General features: G+C 35.5%; 1 protein-coding gene across 1 annotated transcript; it reads left to right on the top strand.

The window, feature by feature from the left end:
* The first annotated feature begins 10,015 nt into the window (after positions 1-10,015).
* On the top strand, positions 10,016-11,462 carry LOC149144363 (phosphoenolpyruvate carboxylase kinase 1-like). Its single transcript, XM_089448438.1, has 3 exons — positions 10,016-10,547; positions 10,652-10,954; positions 11,078-11,462. The coding sequence occupies exons 1-3, from the start codon at positions 10,043-10,045 to the stop codon at positions 11,119-11,121; spliced, it is 852 nt and encodes a 283-aa protein (XP_089304564.1). The 5' UTR covers positions 10,016-10,042; the 3' UTR covers positions 11,122-11,462.
* The last annotated feature ends 13,641 nt before the right edge of the window (positions 11,463-25,103 follow it).

Below are 25,103 nucleotides of genomic sequence, written 5' to 3'. Positions count from 1 at the left end.
ACCACGCTGCGGCAGGGAAGGGACTAAGACATGTCAGAGTTCACAAATATTTTTCATACTCATCGCATTCGGTACTCAAGTATTGCGACTGTCTGCACAAGTACAACCAAGATGATATGGAGTTCCTAGACATATCCTCGCTTAGTGCCACCTATCGATAAGTTGTCAAGGTCAAGCAGAAATTTAAACCAAACAAGTGAGACTTTGGATCTGTGAATGTGATGCAAGGGAAAGGTACCCCCAAACCATAGAACAAAGGACAAAGCCAAGGCGGGGAGACCTAGGACAACCCATCGAAGCTGCAAGCAAAGAACAACACCACAAAGATAAATAAGGACACAAGGAAATGGTGTGAGTTCCACAAGAACCCCACTCACAACATAAGTGAGTGTCAAGCCAAGCATTCATTGGCGGTCGAGCTGAAAGCTTCTGAATCAGATGTATGTTCCTAATTTGAGTCAGAACCCGACAAGGGGAACAACAAAAGAAAGCATATTATTGATGCGAAGCCCATCACCATTGTTGGCACGAACAAGATCCATAAGATTGAGCCTGAAGATCCAGAGGAGAGGAAGCGACTCTCCCACTCATAGATATGGGTGAAGGGTTCTCCGCTGTAGTTCATTGTCGACAGTGCAAGCCAAAACAACCTTATTTCAACAGAGGTCATGAAGTGATTTGGCCTACCGACAAAACCACACTCGTAGCCATACACCATCTGGTGGCTTCACGAAGGATGAGATCTCCGCAGCAGCCAATAGTGTCGCCTTCCCTACAACATCAAGCCCTTTGTAGATGAGGTATTGTTTGATGTTTCTCTTCTTGAAGTGTGTGATGTATTATTATGCTAACCATACTTGTGGAAGTGTCATGCTATGTATGAGTCCAGGCCTTGCACTGTTATTATTTCTCTAGGAAATAAGTTATATAGGGTACCAAAAGTATCACCACCTACCACCATCTCTTTGATCTCTGTGAAGAAATGTAGTAAGATCATTTCCTAGACTGAGAAATTTATCTTACTTATGATTCACCCTCAGGGCAAGAAGAAGATTGTGGCCAAATCCATAGCCTCCAGACTAAGATCCTTCACATGATAGCAGCAGATGGAAAAGATCGTGGAGGACTACATGGACATCTTCAACTCACCTATAGGGGTACCCCTACAATGTCAGGTCAAGCACTTCATCGATCTGACCCTGAGCGCGCCACTAACCAATGGGTCGATCTATCGATGCTCTGTTCTGGAGAACGATGAAATCAAGATGCGTATTCAGGCGTTGTTGGACAAAGGGCACATTAGGCCAAGGTCATCACCATGTGGGAGACTGATCATGTTGGTACAGAAGAAGGATAGGACCTTGAGACTCTGTATTGACTATCGGGCACTGAATAAGATCACTGTCCAGAATAGATATCCAATCCCACAAATCGATGACCTTCTAGACTAGCTCAAGGGGCCAAAATATTTCAATGAGATTGACTTGAAGTCCGGTTATCACGACCAATCTAACCCTCTAATGTGTGGAAGACTAGCTTCAAATCCAAGGAGGGCCTTTTCGAAAGGTTGGTCATACCTTTTGGGATGACGAATGCCCCCGTAACCTTCATGAGGTTGATGAATGACACCTTTTGGCCCTTCACCAACTCATTCGCGATAGTGTGTTTGGACGACATTCTGATCTTTAGCCAGAGTTGGGAAGAGCACATCCATCATATTCGAAAGGTCCTCCAAACCCTGTGACAACACAAATTGTGTGCCAATTTGGAGAAATACACTTTTGGTATGACCCAGGATCAATATATGGGGTACATCATTGATGAGCGAGGTGTGCATGTGGACCCAGCCAAGATATAAGTTGTTCGGGATTTTCGAGCCCTAACCACTCTAACATAGCTTCGCAGCTTTCTCGGTCTTGCCAACTTCTACCATAGGTTCGTGTTGGGGTTCTCTCATATCACTTGGTCTTTGATTCAAGTCACCAAGGGTGGAGCGAAAGAAAATTTCTTTTGGTCTAAATCCAAATAGAAGGCGTTTGCAAAATTGAGGCATCACCTCTACTCTGCACCTATGATCACATTATCATACCTTCAAAAACCATTCGAGATTGACACAGATGCCTCTTACTTTGCTATTGGTGCAGTTCTTACTTAGCAGGGGCACCCACTGGCATATAAAAGTGAGACACTTTCAGACACAGTCTGAAAGTATCCCACCTATTACAAAGAGATGTATTCCTTTATGCAGGCTTGCCGATAATGTTAACATTACATTATGGGAAAGGAAATGGTCATCCACACATACCACTAGCCCCCGTAGTTCATATAGACACAAGGAAAGTTGTAGAACAATTGCCATCATAAATGGTCCACATACCTGCAACAATTCCATTTGAACATTAAGTACAAGAAGGGAAACACCAATAATGTTGTACACTGCCTTAGCTAATCGCCGGTCAAGGGGTTGAACACTGTGCTCGACTCTTATGGACATGAGAATTCGAGGTAGACGCATCTTTATAAGAGCAATAAAATTCAGTAACACATAGAAAATGCTCCTGGACGACAAGAAAGTTCACGATTTTCACCTCTAGGATGAACTGTTATGCCACCTGGGACACCTCTGTGTTCCTTTAAGTGAGCGTGCCAGGATGATTTGGGAGGTGCACTACAATCGGGTCATTGGACATTGCAGAGTAGAGAAAACAGTGGAAATATTGCATAAGTATTTTTATTAGTCGAACCTTTGACAGGATTTTGGGAAGTACATCAGATCTTGCACTGCCTACACCATTTCCAAATCGACCATCAAGAAGCAAGGCCTATATACTCCACTTCCTACTCCTAGTTGGCCTTGGGAATCCATATCCATGTATTACATGTCAGTCATTCCTTCTACTAAGAATGGAAACGACTTCATTTTTGTGATCATCGCCACATTCTCTAAGATGGTAATTCTAGTGGCCTGCAAGAAGAGTATCGCGACAGAAGCCACTGCTAAGCTCTTCTTTGAATGAGTGTGGGTACACTTTGGGATCCCATAGTCCATTATCTCAAATCGCGACAACAAGTTCCTGAGTAAATTGTGGTCAAGCCTCTAGTCGATGTTGGATACCAAGCTCACTAAATATACGACCTTCCACCCCCAAACTAATGGCCAAACAGAGGTCGTCAATAGGATGATCATGCACATGTACCACTTGAATCATCCACGTACATGGGATGAAAGCCTTCCCTATGTCCAACACAATTACAATAGAGCTCTCTATAGCTCAATTGGCCACAAACCTTTTGAGGTGGGATTGGTATTCCAGCCACTATGTCCCATTGATGTGGCCATACCATTTGTAGCTACTCAAGCAGATCGGCTCATGTTTAGGCCGAAGATGATAGGGTTAAAAACTTCATTAAGTGCATTCAGCACATCCGCTAGTAGGTACATGACATATTGGACAAATCCAATGCTAAGTACAAGCAATGTTATGATCAACATTGGGTGCCACACAAGTTCCAGGTGGGTGACAAAGTTTGGGTACATCTACAGAAGGAACACTTTGTTGGGCCGCACCGCAAACTTTGTCCGCTTTGATATGGGTCGTACACCATCACCAAGGCTGTAGGGGACAATTCCTTCGAGCTCATCATTCCACCATTGGTTTTCCTACACCCAATATTCAATGTGGATTGACTATAACCATACTTTCCCCTGTTGTTGGACACATCTGATTTTGTTGAGCAACTGACACCAACATAGCTCAACCCCAGTTGCATCGAACAGGCCACAACTGATAGGATCATGGACACCACAAATCAAGAACACTCGCTATCATAGGTTCCAACTCTATAAAGTCATCAAAGTAGACCAACTCCTTCACCAGGGCAAGTGGTTCATTAGGGACCAAGTTCAACAAAAATTTCCTCATGGAGGTTCTGCACATAATGGGGACCATTTCTTCCTAAAGGGGGGAGGATTGATCCAAGTGGATAATGGTGGCCACCAGCCTATTCCACCTATTTCTCCTGTCGGTTTCATAATTGTCCTTGATTATAGCAACATTTACTGTTTTTAGCAGTTTTTCGGGTCCTGAACTTCTGGAGTTGTTTTGACCCCCTAAACGACCTTTTTTTGAGGTCTGCAACAGGCCCATTGCAACATATAAGGCCCTGTATCAAATCATGTAGTACTTTGGGAGATATTTCGAACGAGGTATTGTACGCGACAAAAGGAGATCATATGCCCAAGTTACGACCCTGGGAAGTTGGCTGCCCAACTAACCCCAATGAGGCCCAAAAAATCTTAGCGTTCTATGTCTCGGGGTTAGGGTTTTCCCTTGTTGTTTAATAATAAAAAGGCCCTTGAGCCTCATTTTAACACAGTTCATAGGCATGTAGCCGCCACATATATTCTCAAAGATAAGCTACCATTGTCTGAGCCAGTTTATTTCCATTCTTCTGGATCAAAGGAGCATTTTAAAATCGTAAATGGGGTCTTCAAATGTCTATGTGGCACTTAAAATTATGTAATATGATACCAAGGAACACTTTGAGATCGCAAAGAGGTAGATATGCAGAACCCTCTTGACACAAACTAGGTTAGATATTTTAACAACATAAGATCTATGACTGATTACTTTTTAAAATTATTCGGGGAAGTAAGTTGGATGAGAAAGAGGTCGGTTGTAGTTGTATTGTTGACTACAAAGGTTGAATACATGAAAACCGTTCATGGAAATAGGAAGTTATCATTGGTTGGAAATATTGTGATTAAGTATTGACTTTGTTAAAAAAGCGGCGAGAATAAGTTGTGATAGCTCAAGTGAAATCTCTTCTATCATTCCAAAGAAAAGCATATTGGTGTATAATACCATTTCTGTTATAGACATGGTTGAATAAAACAAAACATTGTTGGAGAAGGTTAATACCTTGAATAATGTCATAGATAAATTGATAAAGTTTGTTCGTATTAAAAAATTCTATTCAGGTATAGAATTAATGAGCATTACTTCCCCTAGCAGTTGATTATATGAAAGCCTTCCCCTTTCCCCCATTTTTGCAAAGAATACAAGTGGCATAATGTTGGACACGAGTTCTACTCTTTGTGGGTAGAATTAGTCTCATCCTAGAGAAAAATGAGTCCAAAGGGGTAGCAATCCCCCTAGAAAGGTTTCCAAGATGGGCCCGTAAATGAAAATTTTGGGCCTATTTTTGGCATGTTTTGTGATTTTTTAATCAATTGTTTTTCAACCCATTGTAAGTGAATTCCAATTAAGGAAGTAGGGTTGTAATCTAATTTGAGTTAACATATTATATTTTTGGATGCTATAGAATACCTAATTATTGTATTGTAAATGGTGAAGTTAATGTAATGAGATAAAGAGAGGAGCAACTCTTAATTAGGCTAGTTTTCTCGATTAAAGGTTTCTATGGTAAACATTTCTCTATTGTGTGTGCATGCGCGTTTCTGAACACTATTTGTATTTCATGCGTTTTATGGTTTTTTATTATTTCTTTTCGTGCTTAGGTTTATCAAATGCTTCAAGGATGAGGAACACAAAAAAATTTAGGTAAGGAACCCTTTTGGTAGTTTCTGCATGGTCAAACATGGGTACGAGGTAATGTTTTTCTCAAATTAGAAGCAAAATACTATCTTGGAATGAAAGAAGGTCTAGAAGATAAAAGATCGATTAAAATGTGAACACTTTCTATGGATAGCAATCCCCAACAAATTCCCTGCTTGGATGATGTCCTTATGATTTTTTGAGGGTCTTGTGTAGTGTACACTATTCAAAGGTGCCTTAGAGACAACTTTTCATATTTTGGTTGGTTTTCATTTCTCATTAGAAGTGTGGGATGCAACAATGACCCTTACAAGATAGATTGTATCTTGGAGAGGCAATTCCTTAGAAGAAATCCTAAACTCCTAGTGGGAGAACAAAAGAGTAGGAGAATTTGAAACATTCCCTTTGTTAATTTGTTAGTCCATTTTGAAGGCTATGAATGGGATGCTTTATGAGAAAATGTTGATCTCCCCCTACATATTGTTTACAAGAACAAGTTTACTTTTGAAGGTTGTAGGAAGGGAATCAATATTAAGGTCCCTAGGCAAATTATGTATCTTCAGATTGATAAGTCCAAATTGGTGGGATTCTTCATTAGTGATTTTAAAGGAAATCCTAGGAAGTATGGAGTAAGGAGTCTCGTTCATTTCTCAATATCATTTCTTTTCCTTTTCATATGGCTTATGTTTGGATTATAATAACATGGATAATGTTAAGGTTATCCTTATGCCCATGGACAATGTAGTTAGAAAAAGACATCTACTCACTTATATATTTTATATGACTCTCAATTTGTATTTAACTAGAATTTGGAGTGGGAAAAACATTTAAATTTGACCATAGATCATTTTTTTAAATAAATAATTAATTAATTAAATAGATTGTGAAATTTCTTTGTTGTGATGTTTTCTAAAAATTGATTTATTTTCTTAAATTTTATTAGTAAATTCGAAGCATTTACGCTCAATCAATACTTATGTGATTTATCCAAAAACTTAAAAAAATAAAAATAAAAATAAAAAATAAAAATTATACAATGATTTGTTACTAAATTTTTCATTTAACTTTTTGGAGATTACACAATGTAGAGAGTCCAAACTCAATATTATAAATGCTAGACAAATATTCTTTGTTTGATGCTTTGTTACCGTGTGATATGGACACATTTAAGCTTAGCCTTACAGTTTGGATGCTTTCAAAAATTATATTAAAAAACGAAAGAGGTGTTGAACTTGGAGATATTCTATTTGTTAGACCCAATTTTATATTAAAGAGTTAACTCCAGTGCTCATTTTTAAAATCTTAATGTGAACTGTTGATGTACTATAAAAATAAATAAACTTTGTACGGGTGGTCGCACACTTTATCTAAAGATTAGTGGTCGCACTCTTTATTACATGGGGATGTATATTGAATTTGGAGTTAATTTTAAAATAAAAAGAGCAAATCTATTCAGCTGAACTAACCAGAGATATTGATGTTCTATGGATTCGGACAAAATAATTAATGACCTCGCAGAAAATTTAAAATGTCTTATATTAACATATTCACATTTTAATATGTAACGAAATGGCCAATGACGGGAAATTTAAATGAAAAAAAATAAAAATTCAGAGATGTACTATTTTAATATTAAAAATATATTTTTATTATTTTTTATAATATTTTCATATATTTATTTCAAATATGATCGGTTCATTTTTTATTTAGCAATAATTACATGTGTACAAAATTTTTAGTTGTACATATTGTCATTAATATATTATTTCAATTTCTTTAACACCTTATTCTAAGACACTCTTAGTGCATCAGTGAAATTTCATATCAATAAAAAATAATTTTGTCTCATTTAACCTATGACAATTCTGTAGCTTGTGAAAATAAAGGCTTTGTAAAGTTGTAAAATACAGTTGCAAAGTGGTCATTCTTCCTAGTTTTATTTCATGCCGTGTTTGTTAAAATATAACATTTTAATAAAAAAGTTATTCTTGTTTTACAGTGGCTTTTGGAACACTTTCAAATATAGTGAAAGATTATATTATATTTTTATTTATCAAGTGTCTTCCTTCACATAATTGATATTTACAAAACATTTCAACGACATAATTGATATTTACAAAACATTTCGATATCTAGAAAATGATATAATTGATATTTACAAAACATTTAGATACCTAAAAAAAGAGAAGTGCAAGTAGTTATAAACCTTTACCACAATTTTATCATGGTATTTAAAGAAAGTTCAAGTTGTAATATAAATATTCTAATTTTTATTTTTCATATATGTTTTTAATTAAAATAAAAATAATTAATTTAACTTTATAAATTAAATAAATAGTAAATTAATTTATTTCACAATATATTTTATGTTATTAAAAATAAAAATAAAACATAAAATTAATTAAATTAAAAACTATTATGGTTATTGTTATTATTATTAAAAAAAATTAATAAATAAATTAGTGAAATCACATAGGTGAGGTATTGCTTATATTTCAAGGTTTACAAATTATAAAAAGAAAATTAAAAAAATATAGTCTAAACATTGCAAGGTTTTGGTTTTTATTTTTATTTTTCACTTTGGAATTTGTAAGAATTGTAAATTTGAATTGTGAAATTTGTGAATTTGTTTATCCACTAGATTTATTTATACATTCAAAACTATATACAAGTTTAGAATTTTCCCAAAATTGTATTTCTCTGTTTATCTTACAAAACAAAGAACATAAAACAATTAGATTAAAATTATTAAAATCTAAATCTAAATCTAACTACTTCCCTTTAAACTCTCAATATTACAATATTGGATTAAATTAGGGTTCGTTGAGGAACCAGAGTGGGTTGGGTTTCTGGTACATTAGGGTATTAAATGTCATTCATCACGAGTGTCTTAACCCAACTCACTATTAATATCCATTTTTTCTGTTCTTTTAATCTTAGGTAGCTTTTATTCCAATAATCACAATGTGTTATCATTAAAATTGTATTGTAAATATAAAAGTGAATGTCGAAGGGAGTAGGTTAATGGTTTTGTCATTAGAATTAGCTTTTGAGTACAATAGTTCCATTTCTTAAAAAAAAATTATTAGAACAATTATTTAAAGTGACTCACGTAAACTTATAAATTTTCTAGTTTCTAATTAAATTTTAAATAAAATAATTTAAATAAATTATTACAATTCAAATGCCAAATATTATTTTATTCAGATTTTTAATATAATTAAATAAAGTTGAAAAAAAACTCAAGTGTAACATACCTCTTCAAAAAGAATTAGTCAATAAAAAACATTGAACATTTTATTTATTATTATTAAAAATACATGCAATACCATTTGTTCCATTAAAAGAAGAGCGCTAATGTGGTTCAAAAAGCACCAATTAGCATACATGATCCAATTTGTATGGAATATGAACAAAATGTACGTTGTTAATTTGATAAACTAATTCAAGTTTATAATATGTAAAATCTTATATAAACGATTTATCTTTAAAATTTAGGGTAAACATCAACAAATTCCAAATCCACATTAGTTTATGTGAAGTTTTCTCTTTTTTTACATAGTGGGAAAACCTATCATAAACTAACATTTGAATAGTCGTCTTTGACTGCTATCCACAAATGCATGTTGACTCATCACTGAAATTTGTATTTAAAAGAAAAATTATAAAGTGGAGTATGTCAATAAAAGAAAAATAATTAACAATATGTTATCAAAAGCTTTAGAATTTACAAATTGCATAACTTAACTTCGTATAATTAAAAATAAAGCCTCTTTCTTTAGTCTCTTGTTTTCCAATTTTATCTTTTATCTTTTACTTCTAATTATAGTTTAAGATTTCTGGATGCATTTATATAGATTTCCATTTTACCAAATCTTTAGAATTCTTTAATTTAATTTAGGGATATTTAAATTAAACCACATATAGTCACTACTATGTAACGTGTTAAACTCTCGTCTTAACTTCGATTCAAGCATCGAGTACGCCGCAATTTCCGACATCTTCCGACAAATAGTCAATTTTTTATTCAAACTAAGAATTCCTGTGTTCTCGACTTATGAAGCCTTGTTGTACACGGCATGTGTGCGATTTGGGTACGGCAGATCTGGTACGGATAGTAAAGTAAAGGCATCCATATGGAGAGACCTTCATTGTAGTGGAAGTAGGAACTCAATGGCATGAATGGCATCCTTATTCTGGAACATTCCGACGCCGGCCGCTTAGCGTTTGCCAGATTCACAATTTTCTTTTCCACAACCAAGAAATTCCAAATCTTTGGTCTTGCGACTTGGAGACTACGTCTCCCTAATTGTACGGCAATGGCATGACTTTCAATGCCGTACCACTTGGGATCAAACGAATATTCTCTGCCCGGTTCGTCTTTTTACCTGGCTTACCTGCCCTGAACTAAAGCGGGCAAGCTGGGCAGCTTTATATCTTTAATCTTTCCAGAGTAACAACCCAAGAACACACCAGCAACAACAATGACGGAGGCCCTCCTTCAAAATTATCAGTTGCAAGAGGAAGTGATCGGCAGAGGCCGATTCGGAGTCATCAGGAGATGTTTCAACCGCCAAAGTGGGCAACAGGCTGCCTGCAAAACCATAACAAAAGCAGATCTGCACGATTCGGTGGACAGAGAATGCCTCAACAACGAAATCAAGATCATGCAGTATCTCTCAGGGCATCCCACTGTGGTTTCACTTCATGACGTTTATGAGGATGATGAGTATCTGCATCTGGTAATGGAGATGTGCTCAGGCGGAGATCTGTTCGATAGAATCGTTAGCAAGAAGAAAACAGTACCCTTTTCCGAAGAGGAGGCCGCAACCATCCTGCAAAAGTTCATGGAGGCCATCAGTTACTGCCACTCCATGGGAATAGCCCACCGAGATATAAAACCTGACAACATTCTCTTTGCCAATAATTCAAATTCTCTCGCTCAAATCAAGCTCGCAGACTTTGGGCAGGCCTCCTTTTTCTCTCCAGGTATGATAATTATGTTAGACCCCTTCCCCTGTCATTAAAGTCAGAATTTTTTTTAGCATGGATTAATGAATCCCTGGTTAAAACCCTCAGATTAATGTATGCAGGGGAAGAATCGATTCAAGGAATTGTGGGTACTCCGTATTACGTAGCACCGGAGGTGTTGGAAGGGAAGGATTACGGTGAGAAAGTGGATGTGTGGAGCGCAGGGGTAATCTTGTACATAATTCTGAGTGGAGTTCCCCCTTTTGTGGGAGACACGCCGCAGGAGATATTTGAGGCAGTCCTGTGTGGGCGCCTTCGCTTCCCATGTGATCGGTGGCTGTCGATATCACACTCCGCTAAGGACTTGATACGCCGGATGCTCTGCAGAGACGTGAGCAGGAGATTGAGCGCACATCAAGTCCTCGGTATTCCCTCTATTCTTTTCAACCATTTTCTTCTAATCGTGAATTTTGCAACTTTATTACAAATTGTTGTTGGGTTGTGTAAGGTTCATAGAATATTGATGGGAAATATTCGTTTTGCTGCAGAGCATCCATGGATCACCATTCATGCGCTGCCTAATCTCAGCTAATTTGATTGGCAGAATGTTTTTTGGTTGCGTTGGACAGTTAAAGTGAGATCCCCAAAAAACAATGAGATGTCCTGTTGTAAAATACGGTGGAGCCTGGGGTAGAGATTCCAGGTTTGAGTCTCGTTATTTCCTTTATGGCGGGGTTGTCTGTCCGGGTTCTTACAGTGGGCATGTTCATGATGAAAATAGTACCTCGCCTAGAATATTTTTGGGTTTTTGTTAAGATCTATCTTTTAGTTTTTGGTTGAGGAATCATCTCATATGTAACAGGGTTTTCAAGTGTAGAACGCGGCATATGGTATAATACAGAAGAACTCATGATACACAGATCCTTTGTGCAATGGAGATGAGGTCCGTAGATGATAAGTCAAATCACGGCTGCATAGTGTGTGATATGCCATGACTGTAAATATGTCAATGCATAGAAATAAATATACAGAAAGAGCGTTTTTAGCTTTTGTGTCTTCTTCTCGACTCGTGGCAGAAATAAATTTATCTAGATGGGTTCTTGTGGGCGGTTTCTATTTCCTATTCTAGTAAATGTAGCATAGTCCCTGATATCGGATCGATATAACATTTGGTGTATTTTTTTTTCTCTAATCATCATTTTATATGTTATATGATATTATATCGATCCATGTCAAGGACATTTACTATATTATAAGATAGTAGCATAGTCTCTGATATAGGATCGATATAACACCATATAACATTTGGTATATCTTTTTTTCTCTAATCATCATTCTATATGTTATATAATATTATATCATATGATATTATATCGATCCATGTCAGAGACATTTACTATATTATAAGATACGAAATAGGAACTGCCGATTCTTGTGTGATATACCGTGACTGTAAATATGTCAATGCATAGAAATAAATATACAGAAAGAGCGTTTTTAGCTTCTGTGTCTTCTTCTCGACTCGTGGCGGAAATAAATTTATGTACTGATGGGTTCTTCTGAGAATATTAGATTTATCTTATCCATTCAAAAACGAGTCACTCATCTATACTTTCTGTTTAGAACAATTTAGGTAAGATTTCAAAAACCATGTTTCAATATTATTAGGCTACTTTTATCCTCGCTCTCATCACTATTTTTTTTTAGTTTTTATGAAATCTAAATTTGTTAAATTATAGGATGTAATGTTCATGTGATTAATATTTATATTATTATATAATATAGTATAATTATATTAAAAATATTAATGTAGTTAATATAATTGAAAATTTCATAAATATAATAAAAAAATTATTGTAATATAAAAAATGCTTTATTAATACACATATTTATCTGATTACTTATATATAAAAAGTTATGGAGAAATTTATGAGAATTGGAATAATTTTTAATCCCTAGGAAATTAGTGGGTGGAGAGCCACATAACACAGATTCAATTTTTTAATTTATTAAAAGTAATGGGTCATTTTGTTAAATAAAATTTGCTTATATATAAATGAATGTTATAAATAATAATGAAGAACTTATCATGGAGGAACTTATTAGAATTGGAATAATTTCAAATCCCTAGGAAATTGGTGAAGGGGGAGCCAACGCAACCTAACAAACCCTTTAATACACTATAGTCGTTGATAAGCATTAAGACTAAGCATATGCTCCACATATTCCCTTGAGAATTAATCTAGGCCATCAATTAAAAAAAAAAATTATCAAATCCTCATCCACCTTAAATTGAAATAAAAAGCTTTTGGCACATATAATTTTATTTTACCATCCATCATGAGAAAACCTTATGAGTAAGGAGAGTCTTGTTATAAATATTTAAATATTTTTATAAATATTTAAATATCTAATTTTTTTTTTCCAAATTGTAATTTTCTTTTTAATTATTAAATTGTTTATAAAAAAATATTAATTATCAATTCAAGAATATATTAATATATTATTTTTTGGTTGGTGGTGGGAGAGTGTACGATTTTTCATTTCACTTATAGTTATGAATTTGACAACATTTTCACTATAATTACAAATTTGTTAACATTTTTATTGATCATTTTATTAACTAATTTAGTTACATGATTGATAGCTGTTAATAAACTTAAAATACTAATAAAAGCTAAAAAAACAATTATGAAAATAAAAATGATATAAATCTAATTTTATTTATAAATCACAAATCCCTACTAATAAAATAAAAATAACTTAATAAATTTAATCATAATTTTTAACTAAAATATACATATTATTTTCTTACTTCTTTTCAAGAAAGCCACATCTATCAACCTCATAAATAAACATACATTCAAATTAATAAATAAGCATACATTCAAATATTAACTATTGAATAATTACCAATCTACTTCACTCTTTTTATTTAATTATAAAAATATCTATTTCTTTAATTATCAAACACTACCTTAAACAATATAAAATATTATTTTAAATGCGTTACATCAATTTTATGTTTAAGTACTATGCGTTTCGCGTTTCAATATAATAAATAAAATATTTAATGATTAGTTTAAAATATTATTTTTAATATATATAAAATAAAAAATTATCCCATATATTAATATAAAAAAATGAATGCTACATGAAAAAGGTTTTTATTATAGGTATATTTAATTTCTTAATAAGTAAAAAATAGTTTTTATTATTTGTATATTTAATTTCTTAATAAGTAAAAAATAGCTCTTATAATAGATATAATTTTTTTTTTTAAAAAACATAACTATTTTTAAATGAATTAATAAATATTTAATAATTGTGTTGAGAGACATATTCTCCAATTCAATATAAGAGCCACGTGTGATTATGTCTATACTTAATTTGTAGTTGACGCTCATCTCTTTTAAAATAAGAATAAGAATAAAAAACCAAATAAATACTTGTGATGTGCTCTAGATGTGATACAAATATTTCACTTTCACTCTCATCCATAAATAAAATATTTCTATATAAATATGAAGTAATGTAATGTTTGGATAAGTAAAAAAACTAAATTATTTCAAGATCAATTCATATGTGTGTATTATTCAAAACATAATAAAAAATATTTCAATGCAAAAAAAGTAATTGAAATAAAAAAATAAAAGTGAGTTTCAAAAAAAACAAAACAATAAGAAAAATATAATTCATTCAATTCTTAATACAAAATTAACATGTGGCGTTTAAAAGTTATTACTAATGATAAAAAAAATTCAATATTGGTCTTAGATAAAATATTTCAATTCCCATGTTAAGTAAAAGGCTCCACTATCAAATGTATACATGTTTTTTTTAGTAAGTTGAGGCTTTTGTATTACTCAAAAAAACATAGATACACAATTTCTCTAGACTACTCCCTTGGGAGTTTGTTCTCTTTGACACACTTCGACAGACAAGACTCAAACTATGAAACCTGCATGTAAACCCCAATACCAAGGAAACCAAACATAGTTGTGCACCCAGGCTAAAGATAAGAGCATTCCCCCAACCCATTACATTGCCAACAAATAAAACTATCATGAAAGACCCATATAATCGCCATAGATGACACCTTACTAATACAAACATAGAGTGCCTAGGTTGGTGACAAAAGCATAAAGCCACCATATAAAGCGATGCCATCAAAACAAAATTATCAGAATAAACCGATTTACATGTCATAGTTTGCACCAAAATAAACTAGACACAAAGACATACGCCAAGACAAGTAAGAATAACAAACAATATTCATGACCTTAGAAATAAGCATACACCTGCACCAAGACGAGCGAGAATATCAACCAGTATTCAATACCTTAAAAATAAAATTACACCTTGTATCTAGGCCAAAAACTAAATCATAATCTGTCAAATTGATAAGCCTTCTAGCTTGGTTACTGATCATTGTTCAAAGAGGAGATTGTTGTAGGGAGCCTCACACTAGAGGAGGGTCCATCAAACCACCGCTATCTAATTCACAAGTGATATGGCCTTCCACATGCACTAAGTGGGAGTCAATCTTGTCCAGGGAGAAACATTATTTCTAAGTATCCTTTTGGTGTCTTCCAAGGAGGAGAAGACATTTTACTACTCCACTTGCTTGTATTTCAATACCAGACCTAATAGTGTCTTCATCTGCCAGTGCAGGGCCACTGTATTCAAGTATTTCTTCTTCCTACCCCTGTTGTGTCTAGGGTCAGGAACCCATGCTGACATATCCTCAATGCTCTTTGAGTCCAAATGAGATTTTCTTTCAATCCCTGCTTGAGTTTCCAACTTTCGAATTTCTTTCCTAGTCTCTGGAAAAACGAAATTGAAATAGGTGGGAGTTGAGTAGTGAGCAAAGAGTCTAGATCCTTGTTGACCTTGAGGAGAATTTCCACCTCCCCCCCCCCCATCTACATCAAATTTTATGTCTCATCGCCATGGATATAACCCAGGGGGCACACCTTGAACAACTTTTATGGATTCATCTCTCTCTAAATAAAAAAGAAAATAAACCAGATTCATTGGCGACAAGACCAAGGCAACACCCTAAAATATCATCTTTGTAGCTTAGATTATATCCAGACTCGACATAGACTTCATCAAGATAGACAACAAGCTCAACAACCTCTATAAGGGAGTCAAATCCCAAAACCATTAAATATAGAAAGAGACCCAAATGTACCCAATAACCCCATCACCAATTCGGTGAACACAACCCCTAAACATCAACCGCCGGGACCTTTCCGACCTTACTGTAAAATTAACACGATGATTCCCAAAAACCACAACCCAAGCAATAAGCATTTGCCCAAACTTTGACCAAATCCCATGGATCAGAGATAGGAGATGCATGCAAAGAAACATACCACCCCAACCCTTAACCATAACCTAAGGTTGGTGTTCCAGACCCAAAGACAAAGACAATGAGACCTCAAAACTACACTAAAAAATACTAATAAACAAAATGACTAGAAAAACTAGGTGACAAAAGGAAATGACCCGAGACTCCATGAAGGAAGTGGTAATTAAAAACAACGCCCATCCACCAACCTTCAAATTTCCTAGTAGTGATACATAGACCAAAACACCCATGAATCTTCATCATTTCTTCCACCACCCTCGCAAGTCAGTACCTTCACCTCTCCCCACCACAATTGTAAACTTAACTCTCAACACCAAACTCTTCTCTAACACAGATGAGATAGAATACAAGTGACAAGAGGCCAAAGACCAATCTTCGCCTCCATATGAACCCCAAAAAAACATATCCTAAACCCCCCATATGACTACAATAAATAGAAAATGCCAATTGTAAGCATTTCATGTCATTGCATGCAATATTAGGTTTTGTCCTCATCTTCTTAGTTACCCATCATGTCTAAGGGGGTGGTGGGCACTTCCTATGAGGCTCCTGCATCCTCCTCATTCACATCCCCATCAAGGACTCCATGTCAACATTCAACAGAGATTGAAGGGGCTCTACCTAGTTGGACTGCAAGGGAATGGGCCAACGTGTATCAATGTCAACTTCTCAACTTTGGCACTCTAGGTTGGCCATGAAGTCCCCCACCTTATTGTTTGATCTCTTGATATGGTGAACGATGACATACTCTATCTTCCTGGTCAACTCATGGATGTTTCCTATCAAACTTTTAAGTCACCAACTCTTTGTTGTCTTTCCTAGAGGTTGACCAAAGAACAGTTTCTACACATAATTGATTACAAGATGGGAGTCTTCATCAACTTGGATTGAACAAAATCCTTCCTAAATTGAAATTTGAAGACCTTGTTCTAAAGCCTAGAACTCCTAATCTAAGTGGATATTAGTGGCCAGCCACCTATTGTACTTGGACCCCTACCATTGTTTGTTTTATTTTCCTTAATTGTAGCGTAGTTTACTATTTTTGGCAATTTTTCGGGTCTTGAACTTTCAGAGCCATTTGGAAACCCTAAACAACGTTTTTTTTTTGGAAAATAAGAAAACTCATAATTTGTAGTTGGGTTTTATAGTTGAAAGTTATACTCCTCATATATATATTTCAAATTAGGTATCATATACGTTAAACGGAGATTGTATGCCAAAGTTATGACCCCAGGAAGTTGATGTACAAAATTACCCCAACAGGGCTCACGGGATTTTGGCGCTTAATCTCCTAGGGTTATGTTTTTGGATGTTTAGGATTTTCCATTATTTCTCATTAATAAATAGGCCTTCGAGCCAGTCATTGTAACATAGTTTAGAAGGCAAGTATATGCCACATCTCTTCTCAAAGATAAGTTACCATTGCCTGAGCTAGTTTATTTCCATTCTACATGTAAAGAATTTTCATTACTTTGTTATTGATGAATTGAAGTTTTGTTTTCGTTGTATCTATGTGTTTATGTTTATATATGTATTTCATTTCATTCCTTCATAAATATGGATCAGTGGTATCATATAGGTCTGCTCTTTCTCTATTTTTCTAAGCATGTCCCCAATGAGGTTGGGGTATAAGGAGTTGGGATTTGAACTGGTTGAGCCTTTACAAGATTGTCCTTGTCGACACCAAAGGCCTCCCATGGCGGAAGAAAAGAAGGAAGAGGGAGTAAGATATTGTTATGAAACCAACTCAAGAAAAGATAGAAAAGATAGATCAACGCCTTAGAATTCAACCTCTTCGAGGGGGAAACCTCCTTTACATTACATAAATGAACAATTCTTGGATGATTCAAATGAAAAACCTCCTTTCTATATATAGGAGTCTAAGGAGTCACAATATAATCCAGCCGACCTAACAATAATAATATAAAGCCACAAAAATAACAATAGAGGGATTCTATGGGGCACAGTAATAACAATATGGGGGCAATAGGGGCACAACAATATTAATAAGGGGTATAACTACAATAGTAATGGGGTAATCACTAGTATTATGGGGACCCAACATGCCCCTCTCCTTCAAAAAAAGTGTTGTCCTCAACGCTTGAGTAGTTCTGGATACTTCTGCATAAAATTCTCATCCTCCCATGTGGAATCTTCAGCGGATAAGTTCTTCCACTGAATAAGATACTCTGAAATTGATCGATTTCGTAGCTGTCGAGTTCTTATTTCTGTGGCTGCTTCCAGTTCCAATATAATTTTTCCTTCCTCGTCAAGTTCTGGCAATATTGTTTGAACTGGGAGCTTGTCGCCTATAACCTTCTTTAAACATGAAACATGGAAAACTGGGTGCAATCGAGAAGCTACAGGAAGCTCCAATTTGTATGCCATAGTACCAATCTTTTGCAACACCTTGTAGGGACCATAATACTTTGGTGATAATTTATTATCCTTCTTAGCTTGCTTGAGGGACATTTGCTTATATGGTTGTAGCCGTAGGAATACCCAATCACTTACATCAATACTTCTTTCACTGCGATGTTGATCTGCCTGTTGTTTCATTCTATTCTGTGCCAACACGAGGTTATCCTTTAAGAGTTGGAGGACTTGTTGTTGATGTTCAATGTGATGTTCCACATCCTGAAACTTAGAATTTTCTCTTAAATATGATGTGATGGATGGTGGTTGATACCCATAAAGTGCCATAAATGGGGTCATTTTTTTTATGTATGGAAGGAAGTGTTATACCACCATTCAGCCAGAGGCAATCATTTGACCCATTATGTCTGTTTATCAGATACAAAGCAACGAAGATATCCTTCCAAACATTTGTTTACTATCTTAGTTTGCCCATCATATTGAGGATGATAAGATGAGCTATGAGCTAACTGAGTACCAAGACAAGAAAATAATTGTGTCCAAAAATTTCCAGTGAAAATGGGATCTCTGTCACTTACAATAATCTTTGGGTTTCCATGTAGCTTTTGAATTGTTTCCATAAATGTAGTAGAAACTGTACTGGCTTTAAATGGATGTGATAATGCACAAAAGTGTGCATACTTGGTAAGTCTGTCAACTACCATCATGATGACACTCTTTCCCTCAGACTTGGGTAAACCTGTGATAAAATCCATTGAAACCTCCTCTCAACGTTGGCTTGGAATGGATAAAGGTTGTAATAGACCCAGTGTCTTAATTGTTTCAACTTTATTTTGTTGGCAAACCAAACATTTCACCACAAACTTTTCAATATCTGATTTAAGGCCATCCCAAAAAAATTCCTTCTTAACCCTGTGGTAAGTTTTTAAAAATCCTGAGTACCCTCCTAAGGGAGAAGTGTGCAATTCCATAAGAATCTTTTGTTTTAGCTGGGAATTCTTACAGAGGTATAAGTGATCTTTGTACCATAACGAATCATTTTGCCAGCTAAATGTACCAGACGTACTAGAATCTTGTTGTAACTTTCGAATAAGTGCCCACACTTCTTCGTCATTCTTCCAATCCTCCCTTGCTTCATTTATCCAATCTGGTTGGATAATAGAAATGGCGCACAACAATGCTTCCACATCCTCATCCTTTCTTGAGAGTGCATCTGCCACCACATTTTGCTTCCCTTTTTTGTAGATGATTTCAAAGTCATAACCCAACATCTTTGTGACCCACTTTTGTTTCTCTTCAGAGGATAATCTTTGTTCTAAAAGGTATTTAAGGCTATCATGATCCGTTTTTACCTTGAAGTGTCTTCCCATTAGGTAGGGTCGCCATTTCTTAAGTGCATGGAGTATTTCCAACATTTCCTTCTCATAAATAGCTTTTCTTAAAAACTTTCCCTTGATTGGACGACTTTCAAAAGCAATGGGCCTTTCATCTTACATTAGAACAACACCAATTCCATTTCATGAAGCATCACATTCCACAATAAAGGTTTTGTGAAGTTCGGTGTAGCTAAGACCGGTGCTGGCACATTGCCTCTTTAAGATGTTCAAAGGCCTTTGTTGCTTCCGGAGTCCATGAAAATGCATCTTTCTTCAATAATGTTGTTAGCGGTGCTGCTATTCTCCCATAATTTTTAGCAAACTTGTGATAATACCCTGTCAACCCGAGAAATTCTCACAGATGCTTTATGGATGTGGGGATTTTCCATTCCTTAATGGCTTTAATTTTGCTAGGGTCTACCTTAACTCCTTCATGAGATACAATATGACCCAGCTATTCCACCTCCTGCACTCCAAAGAAAGATTTGGATCTTTTTGCATATAATTGTTTCACCTCCAATAGTTGTAGCACCCTGTCAACATGTTCAACATGATCCTTCCAAGACTTGCTGTAGATTAGTATATCATCAAAAAATACTAACACAAATTTTCTAAGGAATGGTTTTGAAAATTGAATTCATCAAAGCTTGAAATGTTGAAGGTGCATTGGTAAGGCCAAAAGGCATGACCAAAAATTCATAATGACCCTCATGAGTTCTAAATGTTGTTTTCGGAATGTCTTCAATCTTCATTCTGATTTGAAGATATCCTGAACGAAGATCCAACTTGGTGAAGTAAATTGATCCATGCAATTCATTCAGTAATTCATCAATGACAGGAATGAGGAACTTATCTTTAATAGTGAGCTTGTTGAGCTCCCTATAATCCAGACACATGCGCCATGATCCATCCTTCTTGTGCACCAATACTACTGGAGCAGATAAAGAACTTTGACTCGGTTGAATTATATCAGCCTCTAGCATTTCTGCAACCATACGTTCAATTTCACTCTTTTGGACATAGGGATATCTGTACGGCTTGATGTCTGGAGGAACACTTCCTGGAATCAGATGAATAGCATGATCATGATCACGCATAGGTGGGAGACCTTTGGGAGTCTCAAATACCTTGGAATGATTGTCCAGGACTTTTTGGAGATCTGGAGAAATAGATGATTCCGCTGTGGAAACATCTAGCGAACATAATTGTGCAATTACACCTCTTTGCTCCTTTTTTAGAAGCTTTGTCATACCATTAGAGCTGATTATCTTTCCTGGTGTTCCCTACAATAACCCTTAATTCAACTTCCTTTCCTTCCGTAGAAAATTTGATGAAAAGTTCTTGAAAATTAAAAGCTATTGTACCCAAGGATTGTAGCCATTGGACTCCTAGTACAACATCAGCACCTCCCATTGGAATGGAAAGCATTGGGCTAGTCAATACATATTCTCCCATGGATAGCTTGATATTATGGCACTTTCCAGAGCACTTTATTGTTCCTCCATTTGCAATCATCACTTGACACTCTGGTGCTAGATATAGGAAGCAATTCAATTCTTTTGCTACCTTACAATGAATAAAATTGTGGGTGCTCCCTGAATCAATCAACACTATTACCTTTTTCTTCTTGATTTGTCCTTCTATCTTGATGGTTTGAGGAGTGGTAATTCCCGCCAATTCATTACAAGATATGGTAGGATTTATTTGTTCTTCATCTAGGCTTTGTTCCTGGAGTATATCCTCTTCTTTTGACCTTTCTTGCTCCTTTTTTTCTTCCTCTTCACAATCTATGTAGAATAATTTTCTCTCACACACTTATGACCTTTAGTGCATTTGCTATCACAACTGTAACAAAGCCCTTTTCTCTTTTTCTTCCAATTGTTGTGGTGTCAACCTTATAGGTTGTGGAAGACTAGGGGCAACAACACTTCCGTCTTTATAGTAGTGAGTGTATGCTTCCTGGTTGTCATAATTTTGCTTTCCATTTTTCTTGCTAACACCTGAATGCCTTCTCTAATGAATCAGGTTCCCAAAGGCGAACATCATGTTGGATATTATCCTTTAAAACCCTATGAACACATCAATCCTATGCTCCTCTATAATACTTTACCCTTATGTTCAATTTTTCGAACTCAATGTGCTCCATTATTGAACCTTTTTGTTTGAGACTTATCAATTGGCTAAAAAAAATGTTGCTTTTTTATCCTCATAATGTGCTATCAATTCTTTCGTAAAAATTTCCCAAGTGATAAATTTTTTACGAGAGCAAAGCCATTGATACCATACAAACTGATTTGGTTTCCAGATATAAAGTTGCCATACGTACCTTTGTGTGTTTTGCACATTATTGAGATGGAAGAATTGCTCCATTTGTAATATCCATGTTGCGGGATCCTTGCCATCAAACTTCCTCATATCGATTTTTGGAATATGGTGGTTCTTCGATCCAACATTAGAGTCTATGGAATCATGATTAACATTTCTTTTGTTCTCATCATGAGTTTCCTTTACTACCCTTTCACCATTAGTGACCCTTTCTTGTAGAAACTTCTTCAATTCTTCCATGTTTGTCTTCAAATCTATCTTCAAATCGTCCATCTTAGCTTCTACACCTTTCTTTAAACCATCCATATTAGCTTCTACATCTTTCTTTAAACCATCCATCTTAGATTCTGTTCCTTTTTGTGCCAGTGACACTTGTTGCACTTGGTCTCGTAATTTTGCTATATCATGTTGCATTTCTTCCTCTTCTTCATAAGTCATGCTAGAGCTTTTAGGTTGCTTACTAGGTGTTTGCATTTTATTTCCTCGGGGCATAAATTACCGATAATAATGTTTTACTATGCCCTTTGAATTCCTTCAAACCAAGCTTACGCAAAAATAAAAAAAAAAAAACTACACACCTTTTTTCACTTTGTAGAAGCCTGATATTGAATCTGCTGTATCTCTGTAATTCCGAATCATCCAGTTCTGAAATTGTGATTTGTAGTAGCCGTGTCCTCTTTCGAATTCCACTAGTCTGGTCCAAATTGGATTCTCTAAGAAAGAGTTATGCACAATCTCCCGCAGTGACCTGATTGTAGACTAGTTCCATAGAGCGAACTTGTATGAAGTGCCACGTGTCACTATTTCGACCTTTGAATCTAAAAAATATATAAAAGAAAACTATAGTATGTCCTCTTTCTGTACCTTCTTGCGAAATTTCAATCCGATGCTCAGAAAGAAAGTTATGACGATTTTCCCCAGGTCACCTGTTTGGAATGTAATTCAGGAGTCTGCAAAAAGACCAAATTCCTCAGATCATATATCCGCAAATATAGCGCGAAAAGCTCTGAAATTTGGACCCAAGGTTCAGTGCGATTTCTTCTCAAATGGGTTTTTTTTACAACTTCTGAAACGTCGCAGAAAAAAAGTTATAGCGAAAATTCCACGATGACCTGTTTGGAGCAGCGAAACCCTAGAATCCAAATCTCTGATACCAAATGTTATGAAACCAGCTCAAAAAAAGATAGAAAAAATAGATCAACGCCTTATAATTCAGCCTCTTCGAGGGGGCAACCTCCTTTACATTACATAAATGAACAATTCTTGGATGATTCAAATGACAAAACCTCCTTTCTATATATAGGAGTCTAAGGAGTCACAATATAATCCAGCCGACCTAACAATAATAATATAAAGCCACAAAAATAACAATAGAGGGATTCTATGGGGCACAGTAATAACAATATGGGGGCAATAGGGGCACAACAATATTAATAAGGGGTATAAATACAATAGTAATGGGGTAGTCACTAGTATTATGGGGACCCAACAGATATCCTATCAAGTTGTTGCTCAAAGAAGCCCTTGAGCGGAAAATGAACAAGATGATGGACAACTTTGCCCATATCCTTGGCGGATTCCCACTGAATATTCATATTCATCCAGCAACCACTTCAGAGGTGTTTTCCCCATTCAAGGTACATGTGAAATTCAATATCCCTATATTCGAAGGCCAAATAGATGTAGATGTTGTAGATAAATGATTGAATCTGTTAGAAGGTTAGTTTTTGGTCCATATTTTCTCCAACAAGGAGAATATTACTTTTGCATTGCTTATGGTTGCCCCCCATGTCAAGGACTAGTGGGGAACTAACTATAAAAAAAAAGGGCCGAGGAACCCTCTTTGTTTACATCCACCCCCTCTTGGAACTCTTTCCGAGATGATGTCGAGGAACAATATATACCCTGTGGGGAGCTATGGGGACAAGTAAATACAGTGGACCATGCTACGGAAATAAAGAGACCAAGATGTGCATGAGCTCACAAATATTTTTCATACTCTATGCACAAAAGTTCAATGTCAAAGACTCTGAGTGACATCTAGTGCTCAAGTACTGTGGTTGTTTGCATAAATACATTCATGAAGAAATGAAGTTCTTGGACATATCCTCACTTGGTGCAGCATACCGATATGTTACCAATATTGAAAAAAAGTTTAAACAAAATAAAAATGACTTTGGATCTGTGAATCAGAAGCAAGGCAAGAGCACCCTCAAACCGCAGAACAAAGGACAAAACTAAGGTGGAGCAACCCATGACAATCCATCAGAGCCACAAGAAAATAATGGCACCACGAAGACAAAGAAGGACACATGAAAGTGGTTTCAGTTCCATAAGAGCCTCAGTGACAACACAAATGAGTGTTGCGCCAAGTAGTCATTAGTGGCCAAGCTAAAATCTTCAGAATCCAATGCATGTTCTAATTTTGAGCGAGAACTTGACAAGGACAATGACAAGGGGAAGTATAAATATTGATGCAAAACCTAGTGCCACCATTTTCGCCACCAAGGTCCAGAATAATGAGCCAAAATATCCAGAGGAGGGGAGCATCTCTTCCACTCACAGATGTGGGTGAAGAGTTCTCTGCTGTAGTACATAGACTTTACTGAGAAAGGAAACACATGAAAATAGAGAAATAACAATTATAAGAGGAAAGACACCACCATTTCGCCTGACACATGAATCTTGAAACACTATCCATATTAATGTAAATTGATCACTTTAAATCAGCGAACAACTTTACATCAAATGGTAAACCTTATTCGATACAAATCCAACCTTTATACTTTGATTTGGGAAGTGCTTATACAAAATTATCAAAAAAGATCTTGAGTAAAAACCTTAAGATCTTTTACAAAATTATCCTAAACTATTTGTAAAAACAAAAATATAGATAACTGAAACAGTTTTGATGATATCTATCTTGAGGCTTGTTGTGATGAGTCTGGGCTTCGAAAAAAATGTTGCTCTGTTACAGAAGATCAAATATTTTTTACTCCAAATTTTAACAAAGATTGGTCCCATCTGTCTATCATCTGGAATTGTCATTTTAACCAATTTGTTTATGTAAGTCTCTCAACCTCAGTGTATTTCTGGAAAGTTGGTTTGACCATAAATAAA

The sequence above is a fragment of the Pinus tabuliformis genome, chromosome X (assembly GCF_031772625.1).
Source record: "Pinus tabuliformis cultivar Carrire ecotype Pingquan chromosome X, CPIR1, whole genome shotgun sequence".
Classification (NCBI taxonomy): Eukaryota; Viridiplantae; Streptophyta; class Pinopsida; order Pinales; family Pinaceae; genus Pinus; species Pinus tabuliformis.
The sequence above is the reverse complement of the archived record's forward strand: the minus strand, read 5'-3'. Positions and strand labels throughout refer to the sequence as shown.